Source organism: Dendrobium catenatum, unplaced genomic scaffold (genome assembly GCF_001605985.2).
Source record: "Dendrobium catenatum unplaced genomic scaffold, ASM160598v2 fragScaff_scaffold_1470, whole genome shotgun sequence".
NCBI lineage: Eukaryota > Viridiplantae > Streptophyta > Magnoliopsida > Asparagales > Orchidaceae > Dendrobium > Dendrobium catenatum.
The window spans coordinates 839,948-867,663 of NW_021319932.1; the positions used below are offsets into that span (position 1 = coordinate 839,948).

The following is a 27,716-nucleotide window of genomic DNA, read 5'->3' on the forward strand; positions in this document are numbered from 1 at the left end:
TGCCTTCATATTTCCCCTTGAAATTCATCATATATGATCTCTCTCTTGCGCACTCTCTCTCCCTGCTTTATATCTCATCAATATGATAAGAATTTGCCCTAACTTGATTATAAAGTAATCAAAGAAGATGTGCCACGGTAATTAGTGCTGCTTCTCCATATTAGAGAGAGAAAAATCCGCTTGTTTAATTTATAATGGAGTAGGATTAATGTCAATCATATTGATGAGAAATAAAATAGGGAGAGATTCATTAGTTGAATAATAAGCCTCCTAGTATATATCTATATCTATACTACTATATAAAAGTGGTTTGGGACTTCACCCATATTAAATCTTGATCGTTCATCTATAAATTTTAATTTAATCTACAACGTCCATCCTTGACTCTTCAAATTCTATTATTTATCATATAAGTATTTATTTAACTGATTTTTTCTAAGAGCGTTTCAGTTCTTCTGCCATAATTGAACCCGGGTCAGTTCCGGGTTCGACCCGAACCCGACCCGTGACCCGAAATTGACACCCCTATATATATATATCATGTATCTATTCTCTCTCTCGCTCTCTCATGTGGAAAAGCAGCTCTAATTATCGCGGCACATTGCTTTGTTTACTTTATAATCGAGTTAGGGCAAATTCCGGTGAAATAAACTAGGGAGAGCGCGAGCGAGCGAGAGGGAGGGAGAGAGCGGCGAGAGCGAGAGAGAGATCATATATGGCGGATTTCGAGGGGCGATATGAAGGAAATGGCGCTGGCTACCAGGACTACGGTGTCTCCTCCCCGCCACTGCGAAGCAGTGGCTTTGACGACCGCGTAAACCATCAGGTCAATTTCTTCGAACCCTATCTCACTTTAAAGCGCCCTGATTATAACGTGCTTTCTTAAGATAATTGAATAAGAAGAAACTTGTTAAATTTGAGATTTTAAGGGCTCTATTTGTAAGTTTCTTAACTACAATCTTATGTAGATCTGTAGATCCTCTCTTGTAGTCTGTTGTTTAGGGCTTTTCATATGCTGTGCGTGGGAGTTGAGGAAGGAAAACCAAGTATTTTGGAGGTTGAACAAATAACAAAAGAAAGTATTCCCATCTTTAATGTAGATGGAGGGTGTGGTACACCGCACACATTACATAATAAAAGTGATAAAGGAAGGGATGATGATATTATTTCCAAGGATAATAACATATAATATATGCAAATAATATTTCTATAGAACTGACCAAAAAATCTCGTAAGTGGTAGTTATCAAACTCCATTTATTGCATTCAAGCAATATCTTACATATTTTCGACCTAACATGATATTTTAATATAATTTACTTCATATTTATAAACATTAAAATCAATGTTTTAAAAGCAGGACCGGACTAGCCAGTTCAGTTGAACCGTGAACCGATTTGTTAGTCGATCTGGTTCATTCCCAAAATCAGTTTCGTAATGAATCGGTCAAAACTGGTTTGAGCCGGTTTGATTGGTTAACCGACAAACCTGTGCTAGTTTTTCAAAACTAGCTTGCTTATTTTATATGAAATAATTAATTTTAGGAATAAGTTAGTATATAATTAAATTAATTAATTTAATATAAAGTATTTAACTTAATAAATTAATTTAAATTATTATTTTAAAATACATATTAAATTTTAAAATATTTTCTTATTAAATAAACAATAACTATGCTTTGTCACATGACTTAATCACTCATTGTGACTTCATTACTCACGTGAACCCTAAAAAGTAATATAAATAACACAAAGATATACAACCTAGGTGATGTGGGACTAAAAAACAAAGATGAAGTCCTCATGTTCACTACACATTAGGAGTGTCAAAAAGGGTGTTCGGGTTGGGTTGAACCCGGATTTGACCTTGGTCCAATACATCTGTCCTGAACCGGACCCGGTTTTGCAAACTAGTTGAAAGTTTAGACACGAACCTGACCTGCGAGCGTCGATGCTGAGAGCGTGCGGGACTGTAAGCGAGGGCTGGACTGTGTGTTGATCGCGTGCTAGAGAGTTGAGCACGACTAGCAAGGGCGAGGTCGTGTCGCCAAGAGCTCGCTAGTGCGCCTGCGAGGGTGCGTGCGACGTGCGCGACTAGCAAGGTTGCGTGGGTGCGTGTTGCCTACGCGTGGACGACTCGCGGTGGCGAGGCCGGGGACTGGTCAAATTCGGGTTAGCAAGTTGACCCGGACCTGACCTGATTTTACAAACGGGTCAAAAATGGGAACATGAACCCGACCCATTTGTTAAACGGGTCGACTCGAATTCAAAATTTTCATATAGGGTTCGGGTCAGGTTATCGAGTTGGGTCAATAATTGATACCCATACTGCATTTATACTATATATTTTTGCTCATATTTATTAATTAAAATTTTATAATGTGAATAATATTAAAATTTTTGTTGATAATATTTAAGTTTTTTATCTAATTAATAAATTAATTAATTATTTATTTATATAATATAAAAAGAAATTTTTATTAAATTTTGAATAATAAATGATATAACATGAATTTATAGATGAAATTTTTTGATGTAATTTTTGTACATAATTTATAGGTATAAATTGTATCTAAACTTATAACATAAATTAAAAATTATTCATATTAAATTTATAAACTTATATGTAAAGTAATTTTATAATAAAAAATAATTAAATTTAAAGATAAATATGTTTAATTTCAAATTATAGGATATGTTATTTATGTATGAATGTTATTTGTTTTTAGCCCCAAATGTACATTATTTCATAATTATTATACCGTTGTTATGCTATTTAGATGACATTTAAATGATTTTTATATTTATTACGCCATTTAGTTCCACCTCGGTTGAGCCATCAAACCGCGAACCTCTCATTCTTCCAGTTCATTGTCTGATCTGATTTTCACAACCTTGATTAAAATAAACATTAATTCATAATTTCATGGAGTAAAAATGAGGGTTAAAAACCTGTATGGTTTGATTGAATAATTAATTACAACCTTATTCAATTTAAGAGATTCATGATTCTAAGATATCTGAAACCTTGTTTCGTACATTGGAGCATTAATGGCAAATGGAGTGGAAGCTCATCCGTACCTATTTCCTTGTTAAGAAGTATCCATCTCGCTTTGGGAAGAGAGTGTAAGTATCTTCCTTGTTTGCTCCATTTGTATTGAATATATTCATGACATATTCTTTATATAGAAAGACAATACTTCTTTCCTTATTTATATAATGACATTGAAGTTTAAAATTTTCTCAAATTTAAATGATATTTATGATGATTGTAATAAATTTCTTTCATGATGATGTTGGCAACATAATAATTTTCAAAATAGGAAATTTCTTAAAAATTTTGATGATTGTATTATGTCTATAAATGTCTTACTGTTAAATCGTGTATTTTTTTCTTGTGTGACCTAGGCAATATAGGTTTTAAAGGTAATTTTGACAGTTCATACATGTCGACACAATCTATTTTGAAAAACATGCGACAATTGAGTGATTTTCATTGTAGTTGTACGTTTTGAACAAGAATCATACGACATTTGCTGTTTTCAGTGTTTTTGATCAAATCAAGTCATGAAATTGGTGAGGAGGTCCATAATCATGGTTAGAAGATTGGAATCTAGTAGGGTACAACACAAATTGGAATTGTAAACTTTTATGGAAAATTGAAATGCATGTGATTAGAATCAACGAAAGTGTAGAGCATATATATTGCATAGAATGGAGTCACCTTTACAAAGAAGAAAAGAGGTTGCAATTCCAATGATACATATAAGCCAAATATATTGACAGAGGATCATAATGTTTTTGAGATTACAAGTTTGGGATTTGGGAGGAAACTAAGAATAAGAGGAGAGAAAAAAGGGGAATTTGAATATGAGAGAGGAGGGAGAGAATAAGTTGGGGTGATGATGCAAAATATCATTTACTCAAATCTAACTCATCCATATCTCATGAATTGATTTTATACAAATAAGGAGTTATGATTATTATATGTAAGTTATAATAAAAATAAAAATTACATGTTGGCAAATAGATAAGACATAATATAAAAGTATAAGAATTAAAGGAAATAATAAATAGATTCTAAATTAGTTCTAATTTTTATTTAACTCTGGATGACGATGAGCTTGAAAGTTTGTCTTGGAGATATGTATTGTATCACTATTATTATGTCCCAATATTTTATGGATGGTTTGAGAATTATCACTCTTCATTTGTTCCAACAGAGTGGCGCATGAGGTTTTAAATGCTTAAACTATTTTGCACAACTTCTAAGTTTCCTTTGATATACTCTTGTTTTTTTAATCCTTATAACATTATTTATATTTTCCGTATCTTATTTGTGCCTTTTTTGCCCTTCATTATATATGCACAAAACACCAAGCCAACCTTCCACTATATTTCTATCAGTACAAGCTATTCCCATTATTCCTCTAATATAGTCATTTCTCAATTTATCACTTATAGTTCTTCTATTTATCTACCTTAACATTCTCATTTATGCGATGTTCAACTTGTTTATCAATGATTTATATACTACCCAATAATTAGATTCATATGGAATATAAGACTAAATTGCAAATTTATCTCTTCACTACTCTATTAAGTTTTTCTACTCATAAACAATCAATTTTAGGCTTGCTCCCAACTTCTATGAAAACCTTTTTAATTTACCTAGTTACCTTATCCTACGTCAAATTTGGTTGCATTATAGTTCAAAGAAAAATCCCTTAAAATTCTGTCTTGAAAGATTAACAATTTCTAACCTCTCAAGTTCCTTCATCATGTATTAGGTTAATTTTATTATTTTGTTTATTTTATTAATAGTTTTATTATATTCAATTAAGAAGCATACACACTAACTACATTTATAATATATTTATCAATTACTAACTTATTAGCAATCATAATATAACTATTCCTATTCATCTCAATAATTATTTTTCTGATCTCCACCACGTTTTATTCAAAACCCATTCCTATTGTTAACCATTCCGAGGTATAATAGCTTACATTCTTCCCCTATATCCTTGGGATTTAATTTTTCCTTTTTAGTTTATTGCAAATTTTTTATATGCATATTTCTTCTACTGTCTACTATTTTTTTTGTCTTTCTAGTTTGAAGTCTTTAGATTCCATGAATAAATCATATACTAATTTTAGATCTCATCAAAAATTTTCCGTCTTTCTTTTTTTCACCTTGATTGGTTTTAAGTTATAGTGAGTTACTTGTGTCGACATCCTAGAAAACTCTTGCTTTCTTTTTTTTCAGAATTTTATTAATTTATGGCATGTCACTTTTGAGTCAAATCATTGAAAAGCTTTGCCCATTTTTCCTTGACAATTGGGTTGGGTTATGGAGCATTACTTCTAACAAAATTATATTTGAATTCACTATTTGTTAATAATGCAAAAAAAAAAAAAAAAAAAAAAAAAAAAAATTATATTTGAATTCACTATTTGTTAATAATGCAAAAAAAAAAAAAAATCTAAGCAATATGTTTTATTCAGGAAGTGGAAATGATTAATTTTAACTTCATTAATATGTCTAAAATTTGATTAATTGTTAACGTTGCCTTTCAATTTATATCAAATGATCTTATTTTAAATAATAGTTGGATTCTTGATATTTTTAGATTATCTGACCTCTTCTAAATATCATGGATGCTGCCTATCACTACACTTGCTATTAGATGATGGATTATTTAGCACTTTATGAATCATGGAATTTCTTCATTAGAGTTATGTTTATTATTGCTGTAGAATAGTGAATGCGGCATTTTTTCATAGATTTATTTTGTTGCATTTGTTTCTCACTAGGATATGTTTGCGTTATTGCAGCATGATTCACAAGATCATGAAAGAGGTTCTTCTAAGAGTAGAGACAGGGAAAGGGAGAAGGAGAGGGAGCGACATAGGGACAGGGATCGAGATCGGGGCAGGGATCGGGATAGGGATAGGGAACAAGAGCGTGATCGTCACCTCAGGGATAGAGATAGGGATAGAAGTGAAAGGAGGGAGCATGGCCATGAAAGATCGGATGATCGTGATCGCCATCGTGTTCGAGACAGGGACTATGACAGGTATGTAAGTTTATTTTGTATATGGGCTAATTTATATTATTACATCAGCTATTTCAGGCGTGCAAGTTTGATTATCCTGCTGATCCATGTAGATGTCCTTTACTTTTGGAGAACATGGATTGGATTATTAAAAATTTGATAGTGAAATGTTACACCATTATTCTTACCGCTAGCTCAATTTTCTTGTATGGCAATAGTGTTTTTGATATTGATGTAGAAATAAGGACTCTTATGTGGCTCCAACCAGTGAACTTTTGCAACAAAATGGGGTGATAATTGTGAACCATTGAATGCCACCAACTTTATTGACAATTTTTACCTTGTTTGTGATTTTGAAAATGTTCTGTTATGAATAAGTTTGTGAAAATGCGTTTGACTTAATGAAAGTGTTCATTTGCTTCCTTAGTTGTTTCCTTAAAATTGACCACCCGGCTTGCCTGCATTTTTTATGTTTTATTACCATATGATTGATATGTTGTAGTTAGTTTGAGTATGTGCAGGATTAGTAAAATCTTTTGTAGCTTCAGTTCGTTCTTTCTTGTAGAGATGTTCTAAAATGTTGAGGACTTGACATTTTGAATGGAGATAGATTTATTTAAGGAATTCATTAGCTTGACCAAATTTTCTTGTTCTTCTTATCCTTACTCTTCTTTATTTATGCAATTTATATAACCTCTCTTATTCTTCCATTTTTTTTAATCAGAGTGATCCTAGTTACTTTCTTCTTATTTATACTGGGATGTTTTATTTGTCTTATTATAGGTTATTTGGTTATAGTATTTTGAGCGTACTAATTTAGAAATGTTGAAGTTTGTACTACTTTAGAAATGTTGAATTTTAAAATATTTGATTGTTTGGTTAAGAAACCCAAAAGTAATTTTTTGGGGAATTTAAAACTCCTCCAATACACCATTTTGGCTTATTTCAAAATTGCCCAAATTGGGCAAATTCAGAATACAACTAACTCATGTGATTTTGGGCAAATTCAGAATACAACTAACTCATGTGAAGCCTTGTTTGAGTGCTGATCTCATCCTTGAAGTCTTTGACACCGACGCCAAAGCTTTTCTCCAATGCCATTGATGTGATGACCGTAGGTGTTGTTGCATCTCATTCCCAAGGCTTCTTGCTTTCATACTATGGTCGTCTCTGCTGGTGTCAATGCTTCTCACATTTTTTATGTCGCCAACCCCTTCGAACTCGTCCCCAATTCCATGACTCCTGCTGACTTCATCCACCATTATTGCTTCACCCTACGACCCTTATTTGCTTATTCTCATGTCCTAACAAAAAATAATACGATGGAATTAAAATTTTGATTGGCTTAACAATCATCTGAACATAACAAGGTGATATCCTAAATTTATTTCACAAGTAATCAAACAATCTTAAAGCATTTCAAATGCATTTACTTTGCATTAAAAATATATGTGAAGGCTAAGGGTGTGTTTGGTTTGCTGAAAAGGATTGAATTGTAAAATAAAATACAATATAAAAGGAATGCAATATATTTAAGATATTTGTTGTTGTTTAGATGAGTAAAGTAAGTGCAAGTGATTGCTTTTTTGTTGGACTTGAAATAAAATTAATGCATTGTAAACTCCAACAATAGTAGTGGGTATTGGTCGGTCGGTAGGTAAAGGCGGCCGGTGGCTAGCGATTGGTGGTGGCAGATGGTGAAGGTGGTGGGCAGTTGTGGTACGTGCTTGACAGATTGTGGCGGTGGAGTTAGCTTGCAACAAATAAGGAATTTTGCTAAAAATGGGTGAGTTTAGAATGTATAAAAAATGAACAGCAAAGTGAAATAGGAATTCACAAAAACCTTCACTCTATATTTCTTTTTCATCAAACCAAATTGCAAAATTTTCAAATCTCTTGCATTTGGAATACTTTGCATTCTTTTTAAGCAAACCAAGTTACCCCTAAATACTAGCAACCAAAGAACCCCTTAGCCTTTTCTTTTGTCTTCAAACTAAGTATGTTGGACACTGATCAATCTTGAGGGAGAGGACTGGAATAGCTCAAAATTTTTTTAAGTCAATCAATGCTTATAGTCTATCACTAGGGTCCTCATGATATTAGGAGTGTAGGGTAACAAGCAAATATACAACTAAAAAAATCAGAAAATAAATTATAATTTAATTACAAATAAAAAAATCATAAGACAAGAATTATATCTTAATGAAGTAAATCCAAATATTACTTAAATATTGATCTCTAAATAAAGCATAAAATATTTAATCAATCATGCTTTTGACTTTGAATAAAGATTCAGATCACATGGTCATCATTAACTCTTATGCTCTAGAGAGTTGTAAAGATTACTCACTTAAAAGGTTGGGAAAGATTTGTTGGAACTTGTCATGAGTCTCTCGGAGTTTGTTCTAGGTTGAATTTTTAGAAGGTTGATTAGATTGTTAGTAAGACACTACATAGAGATTTAACCTTATTTTGCGAGGATTTTTTGATTGAGTCTATGTTTTTCATAGACATTTAATTACCCCTCCTATTTATGATAGATAACATTCGATTAATGCTAGTCGATGGGCGTTAAGTGTTTAACATATAATAGCAATAATTTTGATTTAGTATTGAGAAAATGCATCGCCTTCAGCTTAAAACGGATGGTGGCGGTAAGATGAACATGATAAAGATCTCAATATTCCATCATTTTGAGTTGTCATGGACCTTGATGTATTTAATCAGTAGAGGTGGTTAACCAAATTTGATTGAAGGATTTTTGTTGACACTCATGAATTGTTTTGATAAAAGAAATATTGTTGACTTAGGGTGAATGTATAAAGTTAGGAAGAGATAGAGAGGAGAGAAGCAAAGAGAATTAGAGAGAAATAGAAGAGGTGAGAGCTGTCGAGAGAGAGAAAGGGAGAAATATATGAAAAGGAGAGTGAACGAGGGAAAGAGTAAAGAAAGAGAGAGAGTGTGTGAGACAAAGAGTGAGTTAGAGGGGGATAGAGGGAGTTAAAGGAAATGTGAGAGAGAGAGCAAATAACATCAGGAGTGCCAGTGGCACTAGGGTGGAGCTGTCGGTGGATGCGTGAGTAGGAATAGCTGGGGACATGCGAGTGCATGCTTGAGCAAGCGCAACTAGGATAGGGGCATCTCAAGTGAGTGATCACGTTTGTGGGAGAAGGCCGATGCGTGCAGGCTTTGCAACTGGTGAGGAGTTGGTTTGTGAGTGAACTTGTGAGGGAGAATGGGAGTGATCAGAGCATAGTAGTCAATGGCGTAAAATAGCGTGCAATGCGACGCACCCATGGCGCGGCGCAATTTTTTAAAAAAGCATGCGCTATTTGCGCGCAATAGCCCGTGGCGCAAAATTGCGCGCTATTTTATTTAATTTTTAAATATAATTAAAAGGTTTGTTACATTTTATAATATCCTAAACCCTAGCCCTCACGGTTCGTGTGTCACGAATGAAGGAATTGACAAAGGAACGAACGAATTGCGGCCCTCACGCACGCGAAGGAACAAACAAAGTGCTCTGATTTCACCTCCCTCTAATTCCACAGCCTCTCCTTCCTCTACTAGTGCCCAACGCACGCGAAGGAATGGACGATTTACGGCCCTCACATACGCGAAGGATCGAACAGAGTGCTTTGATTCCGCCACCATTTCTTTCCTCTAATTTTGATGCGGCGCCGCCCTATCCTTCCTTTGTTGGTGCCCAACGCATGTGAAGGAACGAATGATTTGCGGTAGACACGTGAGCCCTTCGTCTGCCATTTGATTTTTTTTTTGCAATTTATTTCTATTTTTCCTTGGAATCTTCTACGCTATTATTTTATAACTAAATCATCTTTTCTAGCTAGTAATTGGAGGCATGTATTAGGTCCTCATTGCTATTTAGATCATATATGTGAACTGAAATATTGTTTAATTTTTACAGTGTTATTTCCTTTGAAAATAATTTGTCTATATAGCATTCAGGAATCATGATTCATATTTTATAGCAAGGTGATCTTTAAGTTGAAACATACTCTTTTAGAGCTAGGTTTTATGTGAGTATCCTTCCTTATTTGGTGAAATAATAGTGTTCAGGATTCATGATTCATAGCATTCAAGAATCAGGATTCAAATTTTAAGGTGATCTTTAAGTTGAAAAATTATGCTTTAGATAATTCAATGTCTAAAAAGGCATAACATTGTTTTTTATTTGCTTAAGTATTGTAAATTAATTTGGCATTCATCATTTATATTTTTTAATTAATATCAACTATATTATGAATTTTTTTGCCTATAGGTCATCATAAAATATCAGATTCAATACAATCTTTTAAAAAAAGATCCAACACGGAAATATGAAGTATTGACTAATGAAGCCGATAATAATACTGTGACATGTATTTTTTACAGCAAAATAATAGAAGGAAGAGTTACACACCACAAACAATACCTTGTTGGAGGTTTTAGAAATGCTAGACCTTGCTCTAATTGCCTCGAGCATGTTAAGGTTGTGATTAAGGCATCCATGTTGAAGAAGGATTAGAAATAACATGTTAATGACATCTTAAATGCCAACTTTGATGGACATGACTTTGATGTCATGGCATATGATGATATTCTAGATGCTGGTCCATCCAAAATGTTAAGAACAAGTAAATCCAATGCTTCTAGTCAGAGTTTATCATCAACATCAATCCTCAAATCATCAAGACTATCATCAACATCAATCCTCAAATCATCAAGACCCAAAGGACCATTAGATACTTATCTTATACACCAAATCCTGAAGATGAAGTGAAGCGGAGAAAGGTTAATTTAGCAAAGATGGATGCCGCTAAAAAGGAAATGAGGGAAAGGGCTATTCAAGTTTTCTATAGATGGATGTATGATGTTGGTATTCCATTTAATGCTGTGAGATATGAAAGTTTCCCTACTATGGTCGAGGCACTTGGATAGTTTAGACATGGAATGAAACCTCCTAGTTATCATGAGGTACGAGTGTTTGAAGAAAGAGGTTGGACATACACATGAACTATCACGACGTCAAGAAGATTGTGCACGATATGGTTGTTCTGTAATGGCGGATGGATGAACATCAAGGAATGAGAAAAGTTTAATAAATATTCTTAGGAAAAACCAAGCCTCATGCTAATACATGGAGTCTCCCTGCTTGGGAGTAGTTGTCTACATCCGTGAGAACTCAAAGAGCACAATTCAACAAGCACGCACTCATGAAACTTGAATTTTATTCACTATTTGTTTTAGAATGATTTTTTTTTCTTGCCTCAGGAGTCCTATTTATAGGCTTCAAAGGGCACCAAAAAAAAAAAACTCTTAAAAAACTATAGAATCTACTCAGAACAGTATGTTGCAGTGCATTCATAAAAAAAAAAATATTATTTTTTTAATAAATTACACTAGCAAAATAGGAAAATTTTTAACGTCGATAAAGTTTCTGGTGCATATAATAACCCCACTCCCTCCCCATTAAGTAGCTTATTTACACCTGTGAACAAGCACACGCCCAAGTGAGGGAATTGAAATTGTATTTCACTATTTGATGTTAAATGACTTGTTTACATGTTTATGATTCTTATTTACAGGCATCAAAAGACCTGAAATAAAAAGAAAATACTCAAGATTTGTAGAAATTCACTCAAAACAAACAGGTTTCAACACGTCCAATAAGGATTCAAAACTTTTTCGTAAATTTTTCTAGCAAAAGAGAAACATTTCCTAATGCAATAAGCAACAGAGGATTCGTTGCGTATAAGCAGTGTTGGATTGTAGCAGTGATGGTTGGATGCATAAGGGAGTTACAATGAATTAGTGTGGAAAGTTGCATGAGGCGGCAACTGTGGCATAGAGGATAGGTAGTAGTGGTGCACATCATAGCGGGAAGAAGAAAGTTGAGAGACTGCATGATACAATAGTGAGAAACACATATAAATGTAAAAAATAACATGTGGAAAGTAGCTGGAACAACAATAACATAGTGTAATTGTAATAGTATGTAGTGGAAATAGATTTAGCAATTGACATTATGAGGGATGTTGTACACAAAATAACTAAATGAAAACAAGCAAATTAATACAATTCATATGAATAATTACGTTCGATGTGGGTACACTTATAGATTTCCATAACCTATACATTTATCCCATTTATTAACAATCAAGGTAACTCGCCAAAATTTCATGCAGCCTCTGCTAACCAAGGAATCAAAATGTCCAGATTTAACAAAGAAAGTCCCCAAGTTAATAAAAGTAACATAAGAGAACCAGTCTTCCTTCTAATGTCATTTTAACATTTTAGCCATTTCACTTCTTCTAACTCCTAGATCAGAAACATAGAAAAATGCAAAGCTTTGCAATGATTTTTGTCTTCCTCTACATATTTAAGGATATAAATAATTAATCTTATGCCCCTCATGACAACATTACAATTTATACATTCTTTTTTTATTTGTCCTTGCTCCGGATGTATAATGATTTAACTTTGTTTGATTTCCTCTGTTTTCCTTGTGAGGATGATGAGAATAATAATCAAAATACCTCCTAAGAGATAAATTTTTTCCCTTCTTTCTTCAAAGTAGTAGTCCTGGCAATGAACTTCTTGTTGGAGATCTTTTTATCAACAATTAGTTGAGCTAGAATTTCTAAACTATATTAAAAAAGAAATTACACACAAATGTTATTTGCCCTTTAACCTTGATTATTAGTCACTAAATTTTGGTTTAAAATCTTACTACTTTAGCTTAGAATAAATAGCACCTTTTAAAAATTTCAGAGAAGACCTGTAGTTTAACTTTCAAATTTTTTAGGGAATTGATCCTCCTATTCTGACAGTTCAACTGTTATCCTACAAGGAGATTTTGAAATTAGAAGCTTTGCTTGATCAAGGTGCTGTGAATTGGAAGCTCTTGCTATGGTTCTTACAATAGTTAAAAATTGAATATTTTTTAGTAGGACTATTTGTTTTTTGGTTGTTGGATACCAAAATCAAATTAATTAAATTGTTTCTATGCGAAAATATAATCATGCCTTAGTTTAACTGAGTTTACCAGATCCCACACTCCCTTCTCAGCCATATGCTATCCCTTTTAGTAGTAGATTTGTGATTTTTCCATTTGATGGATTTGCGTAATGTAATGCAACAAAACTGGTTTTCTTGTTAAAAAATGAAGTAGCACATTTTAGTTATCAGAATTTTTAGTTCCTAAGAACTTTTGTATTCTTTGGCAACAATTCTATCCGATGTGTATAAGCTGATATTGCATTCTAGATCATCAGCTATTCCAGTTGCGAGGACATGCATTATGTTATTCTTATTCCTTTCAGCTTTGGTTTCTTATAACATTCATGCCACATAATGAATATCCCTTCCCCCTGCCCGCTCCCCCTCAACACACACACACAAAGGAAGACTTTTATAAATTAGAGATAGAATTCAAGGAATTCCTTGAAAACAAATTATTCAGTTGTGTCATTCAACAATCATAAATTAAATAGAAGTCTTGGATTTTTGAATTAAGGGAGATCAATTGTAGATTCATGGATAAAGTTTGATTCAATGGGATAATTTCTTTCAAAATTTTCCGCCGAGAACTCTTATGTTACATACTTGAAGCAAGTTCTTCAGTACATTTTAAAGATGTTAGTTATTAGAAATACTGCAGCTTCCGGATTGTATAACATATTGGAACTCATAGATGAAATATTTTCTGCTGACATGTATTGTCGTTGTTACTTTTTTCAGTTTGAGGGTTGCCTGAATTTTCTTATGTGCATTTTGATCTCTTTTAACCAAATGATTTTCTTTTGAAAATTAATGGTGAGCTTTGTTGCATATTTTTTGCACGTTGATTTGTATAAAGATGATTGTTATTATTCATCTTGAAAAATTCATTCCAGGCATAGGGACTATGATAGAGACAGAGAGGGTCGCCGTCGACAAAGATCTCGGTCTCGGTCAAAGGGTCGAGTTGATCATAGATCAGGATCTCGTTCTCGCTCAAGATCAAAAAGGTATATGACTTAATTTTTTTTTGTTGATTATAGTTTCTGCACATTATTCATTCTTAATAAAAAGAGTGCTTAAGTGGGTAGCTTCTAAATAAGCTTGTTCATACTATTTGTTTTGTAGCTAGGACTTTATTATATATATAACGAATAGCTTTTTATTACTTTTCTGCTTATGAATTTTTTCCTTCAGGGGCCCAATTTTTTTTTGCATTCTATTTCATAAAATTATGGCTTTTGAGCTGCGTATAAACAAGTGTATTTATATGTGCTTAAATTCAACAGTGAATAGTATAATCTTTATTTGACTTTCGAAAGAAAGCATATCATGGTCTTTGCATCTAAGTGATGGTGGCATCAGTCATGAAGTTGTCTCAATAATTGAAGAAATAATTTGGCACGGACTATGTATCACTACTCTGTAAATTATCGGAATACACAGTTGTATGCTCTCTTTGTACTCCAAACAGATGGAGAAAGATAGTGAGTACACGGCCATGTACTTTGGTTATCAGCATGTAGAGTTATATATGTAGTCTAAACCTAATAATTTTTACAATAATTGTGTTTAAGACTGTATAAATCAATTCTTCCTAGAGTCTTTTTATTCATGTGCATTTTGGGCTTGCCATTTGTGGTGTTTGAATTCCTGGGAATTGGTTATAAAAATCACAAATGAACTTTAGGGAAACTTCCATTCTGATTGATCTAAACCACTGTTCTCAAACTTATCACTGAATTCATATATTTTGAATTTATAGAGTTGTTATGATTTAAAACATGAATGCTGTTTTAATTTCTGAAGCTTTTGTGGAGTTCTTTATAAATTTTCTTTTTTGGTGTTTTTTTTCTTATGCAGTAAGCGTCTTAGCGGCTTTGACATGGCGCCTTCTGGTCCTGTCATGTTACCTGGTGCAGCTATGCCAGGTAAATATGCCATCTGTTTATGCCATGTTTTCCTTTTGTAAATGCATGCTTTAAGTTGGCAGCTGTCTAGGAAATTCGTTTCAAACTCCTTTATCTTGCACTGGTTTATAGTATTTATTAATACCTTAGTTTAGTGTTTCTTTGTACTAAACTTTAGTTCTTAGTAATTTGATTGAATGTTTTTTTTTTTTTTATTGTCCTTTGATTTTAAATTCTGTAACTGAGCAGAAATTTTGTTCTTCTGTTTTTGTGGTTTTTGTTTGTTTTGTATATAAATGTTTTCGTAAGAAGGCAATGTTGGGCTACTTGTCCCACTGTGCTGCCAATGGGCGTGAGCCAGCTACTGTTGCTTTTATGTACAAGGAGGAATCAGTACACCGGTTTGATGGATCTTGATAATATTCAACTGGCAGCTATTTCATTTGGTAGTCTTTATGAGTACATTCTCTAGTACTTAACTAACATTTTATTCTCTAATGAGCTCTTGCTAGAAGATGCAAATTTTTGTTATCACCAATGGGCATGGAAACCTCATGCTGCTTCCATCTTTTTACTGTTTGTGGCTGGGTAATATGATTTATCTGTTGTGGCATTAATTGGTTATATAGGCCAGATACCTGGGGCACCAGCAGCTGTTCCTGGGATGTTCCAGAACATGTTTCCATTAACACCCGGGCAGGTTGTTACTCTCATCAACCAAATCATCCACAATTCAATTATTTTAAATAAAACCATTTGATCTAGTTTTTCCATATGTAATGCATGATTTTGTTCGCGCAGTTTCCTCTTCCAGTAATGCCAGTTCAAGCTATGACACAGCAGGTATGATCTCCATTTCTATAATTCTTCATTATGCTGTCTTTAGCGAGCATAACTTTGAAATTTTTAGGCAACTCGACATGCTCGGCGAGTGTATGTTGGAGGCCTTTCCCCGGCTGCCAATGAGCAGGTTTGCATCCTTTAAAACTGCCCAAATTCTTTTTCACATGTCTTGTATGATATAGCAGTTGGAGCCTGGTCATATTCTTGATATGTGCTGTTGACATTAATGTTGTTAAAATTGCACTATAGTATGCTTTATTGAATTGAAGGTTGTCAATGTACACAGAGCATGCTTCTTTGCCATAATGTGATGGTCAAAACAGAATTATTATTTGAAACAGGCAGTTTACAGCTTTTTTTTTTAGAGACTTACCATTTGTTAAATTTTCATGATTCGCTTGTTTTATAGCATTTCTGGTTGACATGGTTTGATTTATTATTACTTTAATTTTCAGAAACGCATGTGATTTTTAATCTTTTGTTTTTTCATTAATTTTTATGAGCTTATTTGATATAGACTTGTAAGAATCAAATATTTTTTCTCAAAAAGATCATTTATAAATGTAGATTTTTTTTGGTCCTTTTATTTTGAAACTAGCTTTTAATTTAAACCATGTCTGAATGCTTTCCTTACATATTCTCATATAGGTGTGGTGTTTCATTTTTAAGCCGGACACATTTTTTTTTGTTGCAACTTGTGCATCATTATTATGCATACCTTGATTGTTGTATTATCATTCTACTTAATTTTTGTTAGTGCCAACATTCATATTAATACGCTCTCAATTTGGTTTTAGTAAAATAGGTCTTGTAACGCTTCTGCTTCAAATACGCGTTATGTATGAAATTATTAAAATTTTACAGTTCAATTGAGTTATTGCACTTGAAGAAATCAAATCCCGTTTCTCTTAGCTTTGCTTGTAGAACATTGACCCTTTATTCATTTTTATAAAAGATCTTGTGATGCTATTCATGATATTGGACGGCTTAGGGTCTGGGTTTAATGTGTTATTTGATATGTTATGTTTAAATAAAAGCCTAGAGCTTGTTAAAAAGCAATTTAAGGCAATAATTTAAGCCTTCTACTAGAATTTAACTAATATAATAAGAATCAAGAAAGCTGCACACCGTTCATTTTTCACACTGGCATAAAATCACATTATTAGAAATCTGATTAAACACAATCTTATTTTCAAACCGACAGCGAAAAAATATAAAAAGAAGAAAGAAGAGAAGACAAGAAAGAAGGCAACGAATTCATTAGAAAAGCATATAAGAAAAAAATCTATCATAGAATTCATTTATTTTCTCTTAGTTTCTCATTTGAACCGGGATTTAAATCCAGTTTGCATATCCTACAAGAAAATTTATTCAACAATCAGTCAATTATAATTCCAGAATCAACTAAGAAATTACTTCCGCAGACCTAGGCATGATAAATTCATAGTCGGAGCTTAAATATCATAGTAACATCAATAACAAAATGGTTATTGCCTTTTGCTAGTGTTACGAGGAGCTGAAGATCCTCCAAAATCTCGATAATGAAGGATGCCAATAAGCAACGAGTTGAAGACCAATGCCAATTATAATCCTTATAACATTATAACACCATCCATCTGCATCAATTTTGCCCAGCTTTATAAGATTTTACTTTGAAAAATATTCAGCGTTTTGTAAGATTTGGATTGTTATTGGATTTTCTATACAAATATCTATGAATCATCACTTGTGGTTTGCCTTTTCCTTTAAAAGATAGCTTTAGCATCCACCATCCATAGTTGACATGTTTTCATCAACAACAATTTCAGGAATAACATTAGCTTGAATGTTTGGGAAGTGTGCAGATAATGTGAAACTTAAAGGAGAAAGTGGAAAGAGAAGAATCCAAAAGGCATTGGTGTTGACGATTCATGATATAATGCCATCTGGCCCATAGGCCCCATACCTTTTAAATCGATGTATATAAGAATTTTTAACTTTTGTAACTTTTAAACCTTCATCTCAAGGAACTGGATAATCTCACATAACCTTGTTTTTGTAGCAGTTAATATCTCAAGGAATTTTAGAGGATCATTTTTTAATATATACATATCATAATTTTATTGTTTTCTTTGAATTTCACTTACTTTTTGTTAATATTTTCAATGAATTTATAATTTGTATAACTAAAATGTTTCTAACTAATATTTTCATGCAAATCATGCATTTAAATAATGAAATGTGTGCATTTAGGAGCAATGAAAAAATAGTTTTGTGCTTTCTACTGAATATGCTGTAGTTAATTCCAAGGGGAGAAAAAAAATGAAGGAATCATAAAATTAATATTTATTAGATTTTTTCAAGTCTTATTTTGATGACAGGCAAACCATAAATATATGTTTGTATTAATTAAGGAGTAATCATAGGGATGCACAACCTCTTTAAAACAATAATTAAAATAATAAAAATCATAGGGTTGTCTTTTATGAATCTTCATTTTCCATCATTTATAAATCTTCATGAGGTGATAAATATTTGAGATTAGTTGTTGAGTCTAGCTAAGATTGGCTTGAGCTCGGTCTATTGCCTTACCCTTCACTCATAAGCATATTAAGGAAAGTTGTGAAATAAATTAATTGGCTGTTGCAAAATGAACGAGGATTATATTTGCATGTGATAGATCAGTTGTTTTACTCTTGTTGGCCCTGTTTAGTTTGGATGAATTTGCTAATGCTTTAATACGGTTCTATTGGGTGTAATATTTATGAAACAAAATTGGATCATGGTTTCATGTTCTTTTTGATGTCGTGCTTTTGGATATGCCATTTTTCTTTAATGTGATTGTGTTAAAATTCCATGTATTATAATTTTATCCCTAGGAAATTGGGGAAGCAACTATGTGCAGAGAGTTGCATATGCGAGCAGATAGTTTGTCAAACTTGGCCTTCCCTCACTAAGCCCATCCTCACAATTCTGGTTTAGAGATACTAAATCTACAACGTGCTAACTTTTTTTTTAATTTGATTAATTTATTTATTTTTTATACAACATGCTAACTTGTTGTCAGTTTGTATGGCGGGTTGCTAACGTTTTATTTGGGCATGTGTGCCCAAAAAAAAAAAAACTAAATACCAATCGACCAATGGACCAATCGAAGCTCTTGAAATTTTGTATCCAGTGGAGCAAATGTGGAAATGGAGATCTGGGGCCACAGTTGTCTTCCTGCATTTCACATTTCCACTTTATACCTGTTGGAGATCTTGAAGCTTTTCTGGGAGGTTCAATTTCACAACATGTTATCATTAAATTGCATATTTTGAGTTCTGAATCAGTGGGTTTCTGATTAAACGAGGTGCAAATTGTATGTTATGGCTGTTGATTTATGGTGATACTGTCTTTTTTGTACATATTTAGCTTGTGGAAAAAATATCAAGCACCATTGAAGCAGCCAACTTTCTCAGGTTTTGTTTCAGGAGGAGAGTAGAGAAAGTGGAGTGTTGGGCCCACAGTACTTATTCTTTCCACGTTTGTTCTAAACATTTTTTTTTTCAGCAGTAGATCTTGAATTGAATGGCTTTCTTGTTGTTGTTCAGTTCTTGAAATGGCTTATAAGCACTGTTGTTGAATTTGATGGTACGAAAAATCCATGGGGTTCTTGGGAAGTTCAGTGTATTGATTGTTTTGGAACTTTGCGATTCATATGCAACCAACCAGAGTCTATTGTGATCATCTTCCGTTGCTGTACCTATTTTCTAGCATGCTTACCTACCTTAGTATGGTTCTTATGTTGCTGCTTGTTTCCTTTTTAATTACTTGATTACTTTTAGAGGAACATGCTGGTAGTGCTAAGTGCTAGCTGCTCAATTTTACCATTTGTTGCTTTTTTTTTTCATTCTTTTCAGCTTGCGAGGAAAATCCTATGGCATTTGTTTAGCTTCCTTCTCTTTGTTCCTTAATAATATTGAACTTTCAGTATTTTACTGGCGTTTTTATTCTCCGCCTACAAGCTATTTTTTTTGCTTTAGATAATTAGAATAGAATAACACAACACTATCAGGGCTTCATGGTGATGAATGCGTAGAATGATTCATATGCTGTGGTCAGGAGCTTAAATTAAGGCTATTGATAACTCTAGCAATGATCTGCTTGTCAACTGTACCTTTGAAATTTTGTCATTAAAAAAAAATGTCTGTTTACAGTCGGTTGCAACATTTTTTAGCCAAGTTATGGCAGCCATTGGGGGGAACACTGCTGGTCCAGGTGAGAGTTTACTTGTCATATTCCTTGATCAGTTATCTTTTCATTGCAAATGAATGCTCATTTATTTGTACCATTTTGAAGGTGATGCTGTTGTTAACGTATATATAAACCATGAGAAGAAGTTTGCTTTTGTGGAAATGAGGTCTGTAGAAGAAGCAAGCAATGCAATGGCCTTAGATGGCATTATTTTTGAGGTTAGGATTTATCCAGCTGAATCTACTCAAATCATGCGTTTTCTTCACTTTAGCTATTAAGCATTTCCTCGGCCATATATTACTAAGATCCTCATGTGGATCCAGGGGGCACCGGTGAAGGTTAGAAGGCCAAGTGACTACAACCCTTCTCTTGCTGCAGCTCTTGGTCCAAGCCAGCCCAACCCCAACCTTAATCTTGCTGCTGTTGGTCTTATGCCTGGTTCTGCTGGAGGCCTTGAAGGGCCTGATCGTATTTTTGTTGGCGGCCTTCCTTACTATTTTACTGAAGCGCAGGTGCGGGAGTTGCTGGAGTCGTTTGGTCCTCTACGTGGTTTTGATCTTGTCAAGGACAGGGAAACTGGAAACTCAAAAGGCTACGCTTTCTGTGTTTACCAAGATCTCTCTGTTACTGACATTGCATGTGCAGCACTTAATGGCATCAAGATGGGAGATAAAACCCTTACAGTTAGGCGTGCAAACCAAGGTGCAGTACAGCCTAGACCAGAGCAGGAAAGTGTATTGCTGCAGGCACAACAGCAGGTAGCTTTGCAGGTAATTTGAAAATCACTTTGTTATTCTCCATTAATTGAATGAATTTTTTTTAAATAAAAGTCACTTAAAAAGATCTCATGTAGAAAGATTCCATTTTTAAAACCTTTTTATGGCTTGCTGCTAACTAGTTTATAGCCCATGTTCTCCATTTTCTTCTTTTTAGGCTGATGAGTTTTTTGTTAGACCGGTCCAGCCGGTCCAGGCGGGACCGGTTCACGGGCGGAATCGCAAAACAGGCAGAGATTCCGCTAGAACGAGCGGCCCGACCGCTCATATAGAGCGTTTTAGGAAGGATTTTTGGGGGGTTTCAGAGAGAAATTTGAATGTAGGGACTGTTTAGGGAATTCCTTTTGATTGGTATGCATTAAATAGTAGATTTTCCTAGGGTTTGATCATCTTGTATTTGGGATGAAATTTGAGATCTCTTAGATTTAGGTTTTCTTTGGGCTCTAGCGGCGTCTAGAGATTTGGGAGAGAACGATCCTCCTCTCGAATTGAGGATCAATTGTATCTTGCTATTTTATTCATCGACTAGTGGAATACAAGCTTTTCTTTGAGTTTTCTCTCAGATTTCTCTGTGGTTTTGTTGTTTGTCTGCTGTAAACAGCAGATTTCTGCTGTGGACAACAGTTTCCATCGGATCAACTTCAGTTTTGGTGAGGAACACTTGGGAACTCAAGTGTTTCCTATCATTTTTTTATTTTGATTTTTAATTAAATGTAGAAATGTGGTTTGGAGCTAGGGTAGCTTCTCGCTTCTCGTTGTTAACTATGATATATTTTAAGCTATTAAATTTTTGTTGTTTGATAATTTTTTCATCATGTACTAATAATACCTGCAGGATTGCAACTCTGGTCAAAAGCATGGCTCAGCTATTAGATTCTTTCATTAGAAAGAAAAAAGAAAAAAAAACATATCTGAAAACAGGCCAGCCCATTATCATTTGCATGAAGCAATTTCAGACTTTTTTCCCGCTTTTGTAAACTTAGCTGATTCATATCTATTGTGAAGATTAAAATTTAAAAGATGAAATTGAGAACCGAGTCAATTTCCCTTTGTGAGGTGAGGCATAGACCTCAAGGCAGGTGGAGGCATAGAGTCGCAAGCCAAAAAAAAAAAATCATAACATTAAAAATAGTTCATAAATATGACAACTTAGTCATCATAAGCAATAAAATCACATAATAAGAAAAAATCTGTATTAAATGTTAATCTTAAGTGAAAGTGTAAAATAAGATTAAAGGTAAAAAATCACTTAAAATGTAGTTATGTCATGAGGATTATGATCTACAGTGGCCTCTTCCTCACGTTTAGCATATTCAGAAGAATCATCATATATAACAAATTTATCGTCCTCTGGTTCAGCCACACAATAAAAAAATAAAATAAAGAAACAAACTTAGAAAAATAAAAATAAAAATTGAAAACTAAAATGAAAAAATGAAAAGGAGAATCAGTAAAAAAAGCAAGAAAATGAATAAAATTAAAACATACATAAAAAAAAATTAAGGAAAAAAAAACATTAAAGATATTAGTTAAAAAATCAGTGAAAATAAATAAAAAATCAAAAAATAAAAAAAATCAAAAGAAAATTAAAAAATATAAACGATCTTTTTTCGAAATGAAATTAAAAGAAAAAAAAATCATAGGAACAACTGCTCGCTCTCTCTTGACTCACAACCACTTGCTTTATCTTAAACCCCTATGTTGCTGCTCTACTAACTTAAAAAGAAAAAAAAAGTATATTATAACTTTATAAGCTATATTACCTATTAAGTAATTTATAAATATATTATAATATAATAAAACAAAATAATTTTCTTATACTTATTAATTTGAGGCACCTGTCTCAAAAACTTCGAGGGGTAAGCTTTAGTCAAAAAAGGTGTAAGCCTTAAAGAAAAGAGGTGTAAGCCTTGAGGTATTTTTTTGTGCACCTCACTGGCGTATGTCGAGGCCTCGACTGCCTTTAGTAGATAGTATATGCTGATGGAAGTTAGGACTTGCAATGTCTTCGTTAATGACATTCAGGATGATATTTTGAACTTGTGTTAAGTCTAGTATTTTTTTTATTAAGTGTACACGAGAAAATCTCTTTGTCACAAATTTAAATAAATTAGGGGTTGATTGGTGTGGACAGTTTCTTAGAAGTAGAAATGGTGTTGGATTTTTGGTCGTTTTGCTCAAGATCGTTTCATAAATGTTTGGATTATTCCATCCTTGAGTTTCTAGAGATGTAGCATAAGCTTTAGAGAATTAAAGCTAGAGTGAATATAGTCTTTATCTTTCCTTGAGTGAGATCACCAAAAGATATGATAGCGTGAAGTAAGGTTTATTTTCAACAACGATGACATCAACTGATATGTAAAATTTCCTAGGAGGAGGATTATAACTTTTGTAACATTTTTGAATAGTAGAGTATTCAAGAAACACACTTAGTAGTTGTGATGTCTTATTTTCCTCTATTTTGGCTAGGAATATGAGCAAAAGAGGCACACCTGATAATATAGATATAGGATCATTAGAGGTTCTTTAATTTTGGAAGCTTGTGAGAATAATTTGGTTTTCAAGCATTTTGGAGTGAGTATAGCTTTCTCACAATAGGATATATGAATATTGTTTTTGAATAACAATCCCAAGTTTATTTACATGGTATGACTCGGGTTAAAAATTTATTGAAGTAAAATCTGGCATTATCATATCTAATGTCTTAAATTTTTAGCCTAATTGGATTTTGAACCATAGAATAAAATGCAGAATAATGTTTCTAAAATCATATATTTATTTTATCAAGAATAGCCAGCCATATGACTCTTCTATAATCATCGATAAAGGAAATGAACCAATGAGCTACTGAATCATTTGAAATAGTTGGCAATCCCACAACATCACTATGGATTAACTGAAGAGGATGAGAGCTCCTTTTATTACTAATGGAAAAGGAAAACTGATCCTGCTTTGCAATTTCACAAGTGTCAATGAAATCCATGATATTTAATCATTTGAGGAGAGAGAGAAGCATTATATTTAGATTTAAAAGACGGTTAGCCATGGCAAAAGTGGTGAATTCAATGATGTTTTTATTTGAAGAGTTAAGAAAGGATAAGGCATATTCCTCAAGACTCTGTTTGAAGTGCTCGAGTGTTCAAAATAGCAGAGCCAATCCCTTTAGTAAGACCAATTTTAATCTCCAAATCTACGTCCTTAAATGCACAGTAAGGATGGAAAATTACACAACATTTTAGGTTATCAGTAAGCTTTTGAATTGAAATGAGATTTGTTGACAAATTAAGAACTCCTAACTCTTTTTTTCAGGTTAGAAAATAGGTGACATATATTTCCTAGCCTTGCAACCTACCAAGAAGCTGTTTGCAACATTAGCTTTTTACTACGAGGGCTGAAGTATAAGCATTGAAATATGGAGGGTGTGTCGTGGGATATGTGTAAACCCTTTTGTCAATTACCCAAGATTTAATCAAACACTTTTTGAGGTTTGTTTCCTGAGAGGAAATGGAGATTTACTTTAGAGGTATGTCAACCTGCTAACCCAATTTGACTTGAGTCCGGTGTCCAATGCTCTCATCCGCTCCCGCGCAATGGCCTCGCCTTGATTCGAACTCGCGCACTTGCTCCCGCGTAGTGGCCTCGTCCCGATCAGAACTTGCACACCCCCTCCCGCGCAGGCGAGCGCACCCGCAGTCACTCTGTGCACTCGCGTATGACACACTTGCCCTTGCTCGTAGTCGTACTCACGCACTCGCGCGGGGTCTAGCGTACTTACCTCACCTGTAGTTGCGCACATTCTCGCCTCACCCCAGTCACGCTTGTGTGAATCTGGTCGGGTCGGGTTAACCGATAACCCGGCGAGTCGGGTATGGGTTCAGTTTTTGAACCTGTTTTTGTAATCGGATCAAGTCCATGTTAGATCAATCAGGGGCATGTTAGTTTCGGGTTGGACCCGAACCTGACCCGAAAACCTATTTTGACACCCCTATAGCAAAAGACTATCAGTTGGAAGGAAAAAAGAGGTTTGAAGGACTGGGATGTTGAGTTCTGTTGCAATAATTGCGACTGGAATCAGAGAAGGAACAACAATGATGAAGGATTTAGTCCAAGGCTGCTTTTGCATGTATAGTGTATTTGAGGTTGAAAGCTACTGATACGGTTGTCGGTAGAAGCCAATGATGAAATGTTTTGGTGATTTGATACCGTGCAGAGAACACAAGAACATGAATATTTTTTCTTTATTCTTTGAAGTATTTGAAAAAAGACAATCTATAGTTTGATATAAGATGAAAGTAAGGAAATTAGCCTGCAACAAAATAGAAAAGTTCATACAAATGAACTTTGCACTTTGAAAGTTTGAATATATATTGTTAGATTTGAATTTCATAGTATCTTAATATGCTTTCCACTCCCAAACAAGTTCTGGATTTCCCAAAAAAATAAAAAAATAATAAAAAAAAAAGTTCTGGATTTCCCACCTTGGCATGGATCCATAGGATCCTTATTATCTTAAGCTTGAAATGATCATATGGGATCCTGATTTCTTTTTTTGGCATGAATTTATTGTTCCATACTTGAGATGTTTATTATTGTGCAGTCTCTCCGAAACTTAGTCTTTTCATTTCTAGAAATTACTATAGGAAACAGCTTACTAATTTAAATTTCAGTCCGGCCATCTCTCTCTTGGAGCCCCCACCCCAATTTTCTTGCTGTGCAACTTTATTCTTTTATCTTTTCTTTGCATGGACTTTTATGCCAATATACTTGGCTGCATGGAGAAAAATGTAGAAAATGATGTCAGTAGTGGAGTTCCCCTTGTCCAGTTTGATTCAATCTTGTCAACTGTTATAGTGATCTCTTTGAGATATATCAATTATTTTCTTATAGGCAATTGAAATTTGAAATGAGGCTTAAGTTTGAGCTCTAGATATGCCTCCGGGGAGGTTTATTTCAGTTGAATTTTTGTTTAATGTACTCTTGGTAGCAAAATATGTTCTCAATGATGACTGATTATTTGATGTTCAGTCACGGACCGTATTGGAATGTTGTGACATTCTCTTGTAAATGGAGCGGAAGCGTCCAAAATATGAGCAATCGGGGCAACTCCTGATGTTTACAGAACATGTTCTTTTGTGGGCACTGGGCAGTGGTTCTTGTGAATCTGGATTGGAAATGTACTAATGAGCGTGAAATTATTTTCTTCTTTAATTCAAGGAAGATCGAGGGCTTGCTTGGTTTGGTATAAAAGTGTCGTAATACTAAAGTCCAGTTAAAATAAATTTCATTTTTATGTTGGCTGTAAATGTGGTTAGAAGGAAAGTTGCGATGTAATAGAACTTCCTGATTCTGCTTTATGCATTCTTTCTTACAGGAGGATTCAGTTTGTAGCATTTTGGAGCTTAATTTCAGAAAATGGTTTAAAGAAAACTTTTGTTCTTTCTTGCAGAAGTTGGTCTTCCAAGCGGGATCCGTTCCAACTAAGGTGATATGTTTAACACAGGTAGTTACTGAGGATGAGTTGAAGGATGATGAAGAATATGAAGATATAGTGGAAGACATGAGGGGAGAAGGCGGAAAATATGGTTTGAATCCTGGCTTTAATGTCTAATACTTCTATTTTAATATCTATTTTGCTTCAGATTTTTTTGTGATTTTTCAAAAATTTCTTCTCTTCTTTGGCATTTTCTTTGCAAATTCTTCTGCCATTTGACAATCAAGCCTTGCATCCTGAAGATGCTATAATTCTCCTCTTTTTCCTATCACTATCCCAAATAGTCCATTTTCTATGTGCATGTTCTATCTTTATCTCACGAGTAACTTACATTGTTTTCTTAGGTGCTTTGGTGAATGTTGTCATCCCTCGTCCGAGTCCTAATGGTGAGACAAATCCTGGAGTTGGAAAGGTTTGTGCATGCACAAGGAACTTTGCTTCTCTGTAATCTAAGGCCTCGTTTGGGCCGGTTTTCTAACTACTTCGTAAAACAACTTTTCAGTATGAAAATTAAAATTTTGAACTAAAAAGTTGTTTCAAGAAGCAGTAATAAAGCCGCCCCAAATAAAACCTAAATCCAAATGCAAGTGCTTTCAAATGATGATTACTATATTCAAATGCTTTCTTTTAAGATTTAATTTATTGTTCATATTACTTTATTTCTTTGAAATATCTTTCCTGATTCTTATTTTTCAAGGTCCTCTGTTATACTTTGTATTATGTGTTCTCAAGTTGGATTTGGTATTTCTTACATACAAACCTATTCATTTTCTTTTGCCTAGGTGTTTTTGGAATATGTGGATCCAGATGGAGCCATGAAAGCAAGACAGGGACTTCATGGAAGGAAATTTGGTGGAAATCAAGTAGTTGCCATCTTTTATCCAGAAAACAAATTTGCGCTAAGAGAATATGATGGCTAGTGACATTGGCAAGTTTTTTTTGCACTAAGTGATGGTTTTTCCTTAATACTCTTTGAAAGTTATGATGATTAGAGCTTCTAAGCTTGATAAATATGTAAAATTTGAGTTGTTCAGCAAAGCCAATGGGAATTTTATCTAATTGGAGTGAGAATTTACTGTAAGATTTCAACTTGCTTGTTTTGAATAGAATTTGCATAATTGTATCAGTACCTTTTTGTATAAGATTTAAGGTTTAGTTGTTATTGCGTTTTATGCTGGAAATTATCAGGCAAAAGTGGATTCAGATTATCTAATGATATTGATAATTGGAGGGTAAAGTTTATCGATATCAGCCATTCAATTCATGTTTGATTGCTGAAATTGATTCTTCTTAATTTTTTTAAAATTATTATGACTTTAATAAAATTAAATCTTCTGAAGTGAATGACAGTTGGAATTTGAGAATTTCACCCTCTTTATCATGATAAGTGGATGGGATCTATTTTTTTTCTAAGGGTTAAAC

The 27,716-nt window shown here is 33.7% G+C and overlaps 1 protein-coding gene across 4 annotated transcripts; it reads left to right on the plus strand.

Moving 5' to 3' along the window:
- The first annotated feature begins 568 nt into the window (after positions 1 to 568).
- On the plus strand, positions 569 to 27,436 carry LOC110109909 (splicing factor U2af large subunit B-like). 4 transcript variants are annotated; one of them, XM_020841127.2, is made up of 13 exons: positions 569 to 826; positions 5,837 to 6,078; positions 13,956 to 14,069; positions 14,923 to 14,990; positions 15,599 to 15,669; positions 15,771 to 15,812; positions 15,892 to 15,939; positions 19,991 to 20,051; positions 20,133 to 20,245; positions 20,351 to 20,797; positions 26,250 to 26,385; positions 26,639 to 26,706; positions 27,077 to 27,436. In XM_020841127.2, exons 1-13 carry the CDS (start codon positions 716 to 718, stop codon positions 27,212 to 27,214), a joined length of 1,659 nt encoding a protein of 552 aa, XP_020696786.1. In that variant the 5' UTR covers positions 569 to 715; the 3' UTR covers positions 27,215 to 27,436. The 4 variants fall into 4 exon arrangements, with proteins under 4 accessions (XP_020696786.1, XP_020696785.1, XP_020696787.1 ...); XM_020841126.2 differs by having other exon boundaries at positions 570 to 826; positions 15,880 to 15,939; XM_020841128.2 differs by lacking the exons at positions 569 to 826; positions 5,837 to 6,078 and adding an exon at positions 15,282 to 15,415 and having other exon boundaries at positions 13,996 to 14,069; positions 15,880 to 15,939.
- Positions 27,437 to 27,716: the final 280 nt, after the last annotated feature.